This window comes from Mesoplodon densirostris, chromosome 6 (genome assembly GCF_025265405.1).
Source record: "Mesoplodon densirostris isolate mMesDen1 chromosome 6, mMesDen1 primary haplotype, whole genome shotgun sequence".
Lineage (NCBI taxonomy): Eukaryota > Metazoa > Chordata > Mammalia > Artiodactyla > Ziphiidae > Mesoplodon > Mesoplodon densirostris.
The window spans coordinates 38,218,315-38,230,915 of NC_082666.1; the positions used below are offsets into that span (position 1 = coordinate 38,218,315).

The window sequence follows — 12,601 nt, forward strand, 5'->3', positions numbered from 1 at the left end:
GAAGAATTGAAAACAATATAGTCTTCTGATCCATAAATGAAGAATTTCTCCATTTATTTTAGATCTTTAATTTCTTTCAGCTGTGCTTTATAAGTTTCAACAGGTCTTTTGTGTCATTTGTCACATTTTCCCTATATCATACGTTTTAGGTGCTATTGAACATGTAAATGTAATATAAATGTAAATTATTAAGAAATTTTAAATTCACAACTGTTTGTTGCCAATATATAGAAATACAGTTGATTTAAGAAAAAATTTTAATTGTGATATACAAAATTGTAAATTCTAACAAAATTTACAATTTAATCATTTTTATGTGTATAGTTCAGTAGTGTTAAATATATTCACATTGTTGTGCAACCAATGTCCAGAACGTTTTCATCTTGTAAAATTGAAGCTCTATATCCATTAAACAGCAACTTCCCATTTACTCCAGCTCCTGGTAACCACCATTCTGCCTTCAGTTTCTGAGTATTGTTGACTACTCTAGATACCTCATATAAGTGGAGTCATATACATAATTTGTTGTTTTCTGACTGGCTTATTTCACTTAGCATAATGTCCTCAAGACATGTTGTCTTCAAGATTGTTGAAGGCATGTGTGGCATGTGTCAGGATTTCCATTTTTAAAAAAATAAATTTAGTTATTTATTTATTTTTGGCTGTGTCGGGTCCTTGTTGCTCCACGCTTTTGGCTGCGTTGGGTCCTCATTTTTGCGCACGGGCTTTCTTTAGTTGAGGCAGGTGGGGGCTACTCTTCTTTGCGGCACATGGCTTCTCATTACTGTGACTTCTCGTTGCGGAGCACGGGCTCTAGGCACGCGGTATTCAGTAGTTGTGGCACACAGGCTCTAGAGCTCAGACTCAGTAGTTGTGGTGCATGGGCTTAGTTGCTCCGTGGCATGTGGGATCTTCTTGGACCAGGGCTCGAACCCATGTCCCCTGTGTTGGCAGGTGGATTCTTAACCACTGTGCCACCAGGGAAGCCCTTTCCTTCCTTTAAGGCTGAATAATATTCCATTTTCTGTATGTGCCACATTTTCTCTATTTATCTTTTGATGCACACTTAGATTGATTCTATCTTTTGGCTATTGTGAATAATGCCACTGAACATGAGTGTACAAATATTGGGTTGACCAAAATGTTAACATATTATGGAAAAACCTGAACGAACTTTTTGGCCAACCCAATATTTCTTTGAGATCTGACTTTCAGTTCTTTTGCATATCTACCCAGAAGTGGAATTGCTAGATCTTTGGGTAATTCTATTTTTAATTTTTTTTCTTTTTTTTTTTGGGCGGTACGCGGGCCTCTCACTGTTGTGGCCTCTCCCGTTGCGGAGCACAGGCTCTGGATGCACAGGCTCAGTGGCCATGGCTCACGGGCCTAGCCGCTCCGCGGCACGTGGGATCTTCCCGGACCGGGGCACGAACCCGTGTCCCCTGCATCGGCAGGCGGACTCTCAACCACTGTGCCACCAAGGAAGCCCTATTTTTAATTTTTTAAGGAACCATTATACTGTTTGCCATAGTGGCTGCACCATTTTACATTCCCACCAACAGTGCACAAGGGTTCTAGTTTCTCCACCTCCTCATCAACACTTGTCATTTTTTTTCTTTTTTCTTTTTTTTTACAATACAGAATACAGTTAACTTTTATTTTTTTAATAAATTTGTTTATTTTATTTATTTATTTTTGACTGCATTGGGTCTTCGTTGCTGCACATGGGCCTTCTCCAATTGTGGCGAACAGGGGCTACTCTTCATTGCAGTGTGTGGGCCTCTCACTGCGGTGGCCTCTCCTGTTGCGGAGCATGGGCTCTAGGCACGTGGGCTTCAGTAGTTGTGGTGCACGGGCTTAGTTGCTCCGCGGCATGTGGGATCTTCCTGGACCAGCGTTCGAACCTGTGTCCCCTGCATTGGCAGGAGGATTCTTAACCCCTGTGCCACCAGGGAAGCCCAACACTTGTCATTTTCTGTTTTGTTTTTGTTGTGGATAGTAGCCATCCTGATGTTTGTGAAGTGATATCTCATTTTGATTTTGCATTTTCCTAATGATTAGCATGTTGAACATCTGCTCATATGCTTGTTTGGCCATTTGTATATTTTCATTAGAGAAATGTATATTCAAGTCCTTTGCCCATTTTGAATTGGGTTATTTGGATTAACTCCTTATCAGATACATGCTTTGCAGATATTTTCTCCATAGGTTGCCTTTTCACTCTGTTGATTCTGTCCATTGATGCACAAGTTTTAAATTTTTATAAAGTCCAGTTTATTTTTACTTTTGTTGCCTGTGTGTTTTGGTGTCATAGCCAAGAAATCATTGTCAAATCTAATGTTGTGAAGCTTTTCCCCTATGTTGTCATCTAAGAGTTTTAGAGTTTTAGGTCTTACGTTTAGGTCTATTTTTTTTTCCCTGCTAATCCCAAACTCCTAATTTATCCCTCCGCATAGGTCTTTGGTTTATTTTAAAAGTTTGTAATTTCATTGAAGCTCGATATCTGTTGTTTCTTTTGTTGCTCGTCATTTTGGAGTCATGTCTAAGAATCCATTACTAAATCTAAGATTTATCTCTGTGTTTTCTTCTAGGAGTTTTATGGCTTTTAGCTTAGTTCATTCATCTGTTTTGAGTTAATTTTTGTGTGTGGTATGAGGTAAGGTTCCACCTTCATTCTTTATATGTGGAAATTGAGTTGTCTTAGCACCATTTGTTGGAGAGACTGTTCTTTGCTCATTGATTGAATGGGTTTGGCACTGTTGGCAAAAATCAATTGGACATAGGTGTATGGATTTCTTTGTGAGCTTTCAGTTTTATTCAGTTGGTATATATGATAGACTCTCTTGCTTCTATGTTGACAAGTCGCTGGTGTTTACTGTGTACTGTGATCCTTGAGTTGGGGGTTATATGGGGGACAAAGGGAGTAGCTTTCAACCTTATCTTTTTCCAGTTGGCAGCAGATGACCTGGTTGACAAAAGCCAGGTGTCCTAGTTCATCTGAACTTTTCAGGTCATGTTGAGAAAGCAGGTGAAGGGATTGGTGAAGATTGTCCTTTGCCCAGATACACACTATCCAGGCCAGACTTCTTAGTGTGGGTAAGGGATAGGTGGGTAAGTAAAGGTCTGTGCTTTACTTTGCCTGAGACTCCTATTACCACTTAACTCAGGTTGCTGCAGTCCAGGCTACCTACCATATGTATGTGCTGATTCTATTTGTGAAGAAATTCGGGCTCTCTAAGAAAGGCATTGTAAGTAATACAAGTGGCTAGTAGCACATACTCTGGAGGTATGTGACTCCCTGGATGTAATACCAGCTTTGCCACTTACTAATCATGTGAATCGGGCAAGTACTTAAGCTCTGTTGTTCTGAGTTTTGTCATCTATAAAGTGGGGATAATAATAGTTCCTGTGTCAAAAGATTGTAGTGAGGATAAAATGATAGTAATGTGCTTTGATCAGGACTTGGCATGGTGTCTGTTGCTGCTGCTGTAAAAGGATAATTTTTGCCTGTGTGTATCTCAGAATCCTTTGTAATAGACTGTCCCTGACCTGTGTCCTTGTCCTTCAGAGTGTTTATTTCCATTTAAAATTTTACATTTCATGAAGTGGGAGCCGGGATAGTTTCTTCTATTGCTACCATTGTTCCCAGCATCTAGCTGACATATAATAGAGCTCGACAAATATGTGTTGAATGAATTGATCACTTGGAGTTGAATTTTTTTTTGGGGGGGGGGCTGCGCCCCATAGCTCGCGGGATCTTAATTCCTAGACCAGAGATTGAACCCGGGCCACGGCAGTGAAAGCGCCAAGTCCTAACCACAGGACCACCAGGGAATGCCCTGGAGTTGAATATTTTTATTGTTAAAGAATGTTGATAGAAATAGGAATATTTACAAAGACAGTTCTTGGGATCTTAGTTTCCTTTAAGTTGGTTGGTAGTTGATAAATTAAATTTGAAAACTTGAGTGAGGGAAAAGCAGTTCTTTTACAAATATTTAATGAATGCTTGGTCTATCCAACATGATAGCCATGTCATTTATTCAACTATTTAATGTGAGACTGACTTGTTTTTTGCGGTACGCGGGCCTCTCACTGTTGTGGCCTCTTCCGTTGAGGAGCACAGGCTCCAGACGCACAGGCTCAGCGGCCATGGCTCACGGGCCTAGCCGCTCCGCGGCATGTGGGATCTTCCCGGACCGGGGCACGAACCCGTGTCCCCTGCATCGGCAGGCGGACTCTCAACCACTGCGCCACCACGGAAGCCTGAGACTGACAAATTTTTTTTAATTTTTGCGAAAAAGTCATTTCATCTGGAGAAATAAGCAGTAAAATTGTTTTTCTGACTTGCATTCCAATATTATTAGGTAGGAGGAAGAAAAGCAAAGCCTTTAGGTATAGTCATTTATTTGCTTTTTAAAACCATTTGTGTTCTCCTTGTGTTTATATTTAAAAGCTTTCTAATAAAAAATTTATTTTTGATGGAGCATTTTACTAACCAGGTATATATGATATAAGCAGAAAGTACCATAAGTATGAATTATTAAAATATTGAGGGCTAATAGTGAAACATACTTTGCATACATGTCTTTTATAGTAAAGCAGAGATGACTGACTGAATCTTGTGACAGTACTTTCCAACTATGGAGTACCAATTTTCAATTAGAATGTATTTTAAAATAATTTTTTTTTCTGTCCAGAAATATGATGGAGCCAACAGTTTACATAGTTATAGATTTGGTTCCTTAAAATATCAAACTCATATATTTCATTTTAACATTGTGCATGACATAATAATGTATTTGATAAAGAAATTTATTATTGTACATAAGAAATCCAGGAATAGTGTGCTTAGCTTAGCAGTTTAATATCACCAAGGACCTGGTGGGCTCATTACATTCATAAGCTTCACTCTTCCCAGGGTGTTGGCTTTTGGTCTTTAGGATTGATCCCTTGTGGTCTCTTAAGTTCAAGTGCATTTTAACAACCCTGCATTTTTAGTCCTGCCACCCCACATTTACTGTTTTTGACATTGTATTTGACATGTTTTTGTTTTGCGTATCCCTTAACTGCTTATTGCAGATGTAGATGATTTTGCTACTTCTTTCTTTACACTTTCCCTACTAGCTTTATACATGGCTGATTTATTACCTTTACTGTATATTTGCCTTTACCAATGAGATTTTTCCTTTTATAATTTTCATGTTTCTAGTTGTGGCCTTTTTTTTTTTTTCCGCCTAGAAAATTTCCTTTTAACATTTCTTGTAAAGTTGGTTTGATGGTGCTGAACTCTTAGCTTGCTTGTCTGTGAAACTTTTGATCTCTCCATCAAATCTGAATGAAATTCTTTGTTGTAGGTTTACCCCTTTCATCACTTTAAATATCATGTCCCTCCCTTCTGGTCTGCTGAGTTTATGCTGAAAAGTCAGCTGATAGTCATGGGAGTTCCCTTGAGTGTAACTTGTTGCTTTTAATATTCTCTCTTTATCTTTTATTTTTGCCATTTTAATTACTGTTTATCTTGGTGTGGTTCTCTTTGGGTTGATCCTGTTAGGGATGTCTGTGATTCCTGGACCTGGAGGTCTGTGTTTCCTTTTCCCAGTTAAGGAAGTTTTCAGCTATTATGTCTTACAATATGTTTTCTCTCTCTTCTCCTTCTGGGACCCCTACAATGCAAACGTAGTATGCTTGATGTTGTTCTAAAGGTCTCTTAGGCTGTCCTCCTTTCTTTTTTTTTCCTTTTGTCTGTTCTGCTACAGTGATTTCTACTCTGTCTTCCAGCTTGCTGATCCATTCCCTTGTATCATTCAGTCTGTTGTTGATTCCTTCTAGTGTATTTTTCATTTCACTTATTGTATTCTTTGTCTCTGTTTGGTTCTTCTTTATATTTGCTTGTTATATGTATTATATATGCACAAAAGTTTAACTCTTTGTTAAACACGAGTTTTTAACTGTAATGGAGTCCAACATAACTTTTTCTTGCATGGATGGTGACAATAGTGTTGTGTATACAAACTCATCATGAAACTAAGGGACCTAATTTTGGGGTCTATGAACTATTTTGAGTTACTTTTTTTTTTAGTGTAGCAATATATACATAACAAAATTTATCATCTTAGACATTTTTAAGTGCATAGTTCAGTGGCATTTAAGTACATTAAAATTGTTGTGCAACCATTACCATTGTCCGTCTCCAGAACTTTTCATTATCCCAAACTGAATTCAGTACCCATTAAACTATAACTCCCCAATTCCCTATCCTCCCAGCCCCTGGCAACCACCATCTACAGTCTACCTCTATGAATCTGACTACTCTAGGTACCTTGTATAAATAGAATTATACAGCAACTGTCCTTTTATGACTGGCTTATTTCACTTAGCATATTGTCTTCAAGGTTTATCCGTGTTGTAACATGTCAGAATGTCCTGTCTTTTTTACTGCTGAAAACTATTCCATTGCATGCATATACCATGTTTTGTTCATACATTCTCCACCAATGGACACTTGGGTGGCTTCTACCTTTTGGCTGTTGTGAATAATGCTGCTGTGAACGTGGGTGTAGATACCTCTTGGAGACCCTGCATTCAATTCTTTTGGGTATATACCCAAAAGTAGAATTGCTGGATCTCTAGGTAATTCTATTTTTAACTTTTTTTAGGAACCCGTATTGTTTTTCACAGTGGTTGTAGCATATTACATTCCCATTAATGGTGCACCAGGGTTCCAGTTTCTCTAAATCTTTGTCAACACTTGTTTTTTTTGGTTTTAATTTTTGTTTTTAGTCATGGCCATCCTAATGAGCACAGGTAATATCTCATTTTGCTTTTGATTTTCATTTCCCTAATGCTTAGTGATGTTCAGCGTCTTTTCATGTATTTATTTGTTCTTTGCCCAATTTTTTTTTGTCCTTGAGTTGTAGGACTTTTTTTAATATATTCTGTATGTTAATTTCTTATCAGATATGTGATTTGCAAATGTTTTCTCCTATGGGCTGTCTTTTCACTGTTGGTAATGTCCTTTGATGCACAAAAGCTTTCTATTTTGATCAAGTCCAATTTATCTATTTTTTTATTTCGTTGCTTTTTCTTTTGGTGTTATATCCAAGAAATCGTTGCCAAGTCCAGTGTCACGAAGCTTTTCCCCTGTGTTGTCATCTAAGAGTTTTATAGTTTTAGCTCTTATGTCCAGGGCTTTAATCCATTCTGAGTTAATTTTTTGTGCATGATGTAAGGTAGAAAAGGTCTACATGTGAATATCCAACTTCCCCAGCACGTTTGTTGAAGAGACTGTCCTTTCTCCATTAAATGGTCTTAGCACCCTTGTTACAAATGATTTGACCATTATGCAAGTGTTTATTTCTGGATTCTATTATACTCCTTAGGTCTATATGTCTGTTTTTATGCCAGTACCACACTGTTTTGATTAGCTTTGTAGTATGTTTTGAAATCAGGAAGTGTGAGAACTACAGTTTTGTTCTTCTTTTTCAAGATTGTTTTGGCTATTCAGGATTCCTTGAGATTCCAGGTAAGATCATGACATCCTCAAACAAATAATTTTACTCCTTCCTTTCCAGTTTGGAGGTCTTTTATTTATTTTTTTCCCTAATTAGTCTGGCTAGAACTTCCACTATTGTGTTGAATAGAAACTGGGAAAGTGGGCATCTTTTTCTTCTTCCTGGTCTTAGAGGAAAAGCTTTTTCAGCCATTGAGTATTTTGACGTTAGGTGTGGATTTTTCATATGTGGCCTTTATTATATTGAGATAAGATAATTTCCTTCAATGCTAGTTTTTTGGAACTTTTTTTTTATCATAAAAGGGTGTTAATTTTCTCAAATGCTTTTTCTGCATCAGTTGAGATGGAGCATGTGGGGTTTTTTCCCCCCTTCATTTTAATGTGGTGTATTCCATTGGTTGATTTTATATGTGAACTATTCTTAACATTCCATGAATAAATCTCACTTGGTCATGGTGTATAACCCTTTTCATATGCTGCTGCATTTGGTTTGCTGGCGTATTGTTAAGAACTGTTGCATCAACAGCATAAGGAAAATTAATCTCTAGTTGTCTTTTCTGGTAGGGTCTTTGTCGGGCTTTATACAGGTAATGCTGTTTTCATAAAGAATGTTGATAAAATGTGGTCAGTTGTGAGAAGAGTTTGAGAGGGATTGGTGTTCTTCAAATGTTTGCTTTAAAGTGAAACCATCAGATTCAGGGCTTTTCATTGTCAGGAGGTTTTTGATCACTGATTCAATCTCTTTATTAGTTCTAGGTCTATTCATATGTTCTGCTTCTTTATGATTCAGCCTTAGTAGATTTCTAGGAATTTGTCTCTTTCATCCAGTTAATCCAATTTGTTGGCTTACACATGTCCAAATACTGCCTTATAACCTTTCTTTCATTTCTGATTTTAGCAATTTAAGTCTTCCTCTATTTTTCTTGGTTTTCCAAAGATTTGTCAATTTTTTCATATTTTCATAAATATCAACTTGATTTTGTTGATTTTCTGTGTTGCTTTTCTGTATTGCATTTATTTCTGCTTTAATCTACTGTTTCCTTTTTCTTGCTTTGTGTTTAGTTTTCTCTTTTCTAGTTTCTTACAGGGAAAAGTTAGATTGTTGATATCAGATCTTCTGTAATAATCAGGCATTTACAGCTGTAAGTTTCTCTCTAAGCACTGCTTTAGCTGCATTTAACAAGCTTTGATATGCTGTGTTTTCCTTTTCTTTCATCTGAAAGTTTTATAACTTTCCGTGTGATTTCTTTTTTGACACATGGATATTTAGGAGTATGTTGAATAATGTTCATATTTATGAATTTTCCAAATTTTCTTATGTTACTGATTCTTAGCTGCATTGTGTTCAAGAACATAGTGTGATTTTTAATTGTTTTTTTGTTTTTTGCGGTACGTGGGCCTCTCACTGTTGTGGCCTCTCCTGCTGCGCAGCACAGCCTCCGGACGCGCAGGCTCAGCGGCCATGGCTCACGGGCCCGGCCGCTCTGCGGCATGTGGGGTCTTCCCGGACCCGGGGCACAAACCCGTGTCCCCTGCATCGGCAGGCAGACTCTCAACCACTGCGCCACCAGGGAAGCCCCGACATTGACATTTTTAAGGAGACCAGGCCAGTTGTCTTGTAGAGTGTCTCACAATCTGAATTTGATCATTTCCTCATGCTTAGATTCTAATTAAACCATGCAGATGTGCTTTTACCTTTTGAAGTCTTAAAAATATAAGCTTAGGAATAATGGGGATTTTGCAAAGTCTTTTGTAAGTCTCACTTCCAGTTATTACAAAATGCTAGTACAGCACTTGATTTTGTAAAAACCATTGGCACAGAGTCAAAGAACATTAAATTGAGTGGACTTGTAGGTTTTATCTCCAGAAGTCATAAACTGCAGAAAACTAGCAGAATAGGCACAGTTTTCAAACAAAACAGAAACAGAAAGCTGGATTTTGACACCTTGAGGTATCAAAGTGTGTTTTCAGATTTGACCTAGTCCTCATTGTTCTTCCCCCACCTCCTATCATTTTAAGTCATCTATGCTGCCCCTGAAGCTTTTGAGCATATGACCCCCTGCCCACCTCTCTCATGTAGCAAGGGAAACTTTAGGCTTAGAGAGGCCAAATTGCTAAGGAACACATAATTAGTGTGTTCAGACAGAATATTCAGGTCCTGGAACTCCAGTCTCTTGAAGACGCAGTTGATTTCCTACCAAAGTCCCAGTGATTTGCATTGATGGGACAAGTAGAAAGTCTCATCAATGGCACCTTCCATGATTAGGGAAGATGAAGAAATCAGGGATACCACAGAATTAAGTTTTATCTTAAATAATATAGGTAGGTCCTAAGTTTATTTTATACAGTTTGTGTGTGTCTGTGTGTATGTTAGATACCATTTTAGGATAATGAGTTTCTTATAGCTGTTTACTATTTTTCATAATAATTTCCTTCCTTTTTTAGCTACAAGGCTTTGGCCGACCAAGTGTACACCATGCTGCTATTGTCATCTTCCTTGAATTCTTTGCATGGGGCCTATTGACAACTCCAATGTTAACTGTAAGTATTGCTGAACTCTCGGTCCTTGTTTATGAGAGCAGAGACATTCTTAAGCATATGTCCCCAGAGCTATATGTCTAGGTATGTGTTTGAGAGTAGCTCTTGACAATAATTTAAGACTGTTTACCATTGGGTTGTTCCCACTGTGTGGACTGTGAACCGCCTGCAACTAAATACCTGCTTATTAAATATTCCTGGGTAGCAGGGCCGCTCCCAGAATCTTGGGAGTGCTGTGAATGAACTACAGTCTGTATATCTAGGAAAATCTTTAAGAAGTCTTTAAGAAATTATTGCAAACCTTTGTTGAAGTTTGTAACTTACTTTGTATGGGTGTAATGACCTTTGACTTAAGAACATAGTAATAGGAGATTGGTAAGTACTGTTTAACAGTGACAGTGATGAATGTAAGAATGCCCTGATTTCCATTTTTGATAGCTGACCTACAGCCATTTCTTTGTAGAAACCATTGAATTTCTTAGTAAGAACTTGGATGTTTGATACATAGTGTGGTTAGAGGGAAGGGAGATGCTGAAGAAAAGATTGGGGTGCAGATTTTAGGTGCCTAGTAACTACTTAACACTTAGTTTTAATAAAGGTATTTTTTAATTGGCCTTACAGTTCACTTGTCTTAAATTGTTTTTTAAAAATCGTTGGTTAACCCTTCCCAATCACCATTTTGCCTTACCAGAGAATCCCTTTGGGTTCAGATAAACTTTGTTCCCAAATTAGGTTTAGAAAATAGAGAACTTTAGGGCCTCCCTGGTGGCGCAGTGGTTGAGAGTCCGCCTGCCGATGCAGGGGACACGGGTTCGTGCCCCGATCCCGGAGGATCCCACATGCCGCGGAGCGGCTGGGCCCGCGAGCCATGGCCGCGGGGCCTGTGTGTCCGGAGCCTGTGCTCCGCAACGGGAGAGGCCACAGCAGTGAGAGGCCCGCGTACAGCAAAAAAAAAAAAAGAAAAAAAAGAAAATAGAGAACTTTAGAGGATGACTATTAGCCTTACATATGACTTTGCTATACCCTTTTTAAAGTTTTTAATTCTTTTGGCACATTTAAAATTACATTTTGGATGGAACAGGTTAAAAAACTGCCTGTGTTTTTAATCCTCTATTTTATTCTTTTTCATTGCATTTCATTTTTCTTCATAGTGCTTTACTGCGGGAGGTAACTGGTTATTAGTTAATGGGGGATAAGTGGTCTCCATTTTAAGTTTCATGAAATCCTGCGTGCTGTGTGAATCACAGTCTCTAGTGCCTAGGGCTGCCTGGAACACAGTTGATGCTCAACGTGTATTTTCTTTGAACAAATGTATGTGTTGCGGGCACACACATAATGTGTTGTCAAGTTATTGCTTCTCCAAATATTTTTAGTGTAAATATAGACATACCAGGCTGCTCATTTTAATAAACTGTTATAATAATATATATATATATATATATATATATTTTTTTTTTTTTCGGTACACGGGCCTCTCACTGTTGTGGCCTCTCTCGTTGTGGAGCACAGGCTCCGGACGCGTAGGCTCAGTGGCCATGGCTCAGGGACCCAGCCGCTCCGCGGCATGTGGGATCTTCCCGGACCGGGGCACGAACCCCTGTCCCCTGCTTCGGCAGGCGGACTCTCAACCACTGCACCACCAGGGAAGCCCATATAATAATAATTAATTAATTTTTAATTTTTGGCCCTAGTTCTCTGACTTTTTCCCCCACAGTTTCTTTAGCTTACAAAGTTAAGAGTTTCAAAATAGTATTTTTCTGATGCAACCCGTTGCCTATAATTGCTCAATATAGAAGTAATCCTGTAATCATTCTTCATTTGGTAAGAATTCAAATTGAAATGAAGAATGCTGTAGTGTTTTTGATACCATGTGAGACATTCTAAAACCTCCTTCCAGATGGTTAAGATCCTGGGGCCTTTTTACCCTAGATCAGATTATCAGCTCCCTTTTAAATTTAATTAATAAGTTAATGGACTAATTAATGCACCTTCTTCCTTCTTACTGCCCAAAGCAGGTAATTTTCTTAGGGTTACTGTGTGCCTGTTAGACCCTGCAGTGCAGTCTTAGAAGCCAGCTTAAATGCTGCTTTACTGCCTCTTTGCAGTTTCTGAGCAGTTTTGCTTCTTGCAAAGATTTGGTTAAAAAGAACATTTATGTGAGGAGTACAGAGTTACTAACGTCACTCTACAGTGTCATAGAAGAAGTGTTGTTGAGTTAGTAGATGTGCTTATTCTCTTTCTCTAAGCTCTTGGTGTTGCTAAATTAAGCTAAATGTCCTTTACTTTCCTATCTCTCCCAGATTTTACACCACAGTTTAACTCTGTTTCTTTTTTGACATGGGGTGACTGGTTCACTCCTCCTTTTGAAAAGAAAGATCTCTTTTTTCCCCCTTGCTGTAGCTAGTGGGCAGCACTCTGTCCTGTTTCCAAAGCAAGAAAATAGTCTTGAGATGAGGATTTGGAGATACAAAACAGTACACACATATTCATATATTGTCCAATCTGACTATCTCTGCATCCTAGCATTCATTAGGACCCTCTGTTTGAAGTAGT

At 38.4% G+C, this 12,601-nt stretch overlaps 1 protein-coding gene across 2 annotated transcripts in view; it reads left to right on the forward strand.

Annotated features, from left to right (window-relative positions):
- Window positions 1–12,601, forward strand: part of MFSD14B (major facilitator superfamily domain containing 14B) — a 63,517-nt gene that overhangs the window by 6,670 nt on the left and 44,246 nt on the right. For both annotated transcript variants that reach the window (XM_060101438.1, XM_060101439.1), the window contains exon 2: window positions 9,956–10,051. In XM_060101438.1, the coding sequence (XP_059957421.1) occupies window positions 9,956–10,051 (96 nt within the window). The remainder of the gene's footprint in view (window positions 1–9,955; window positions 10,052–12,601) is intronic.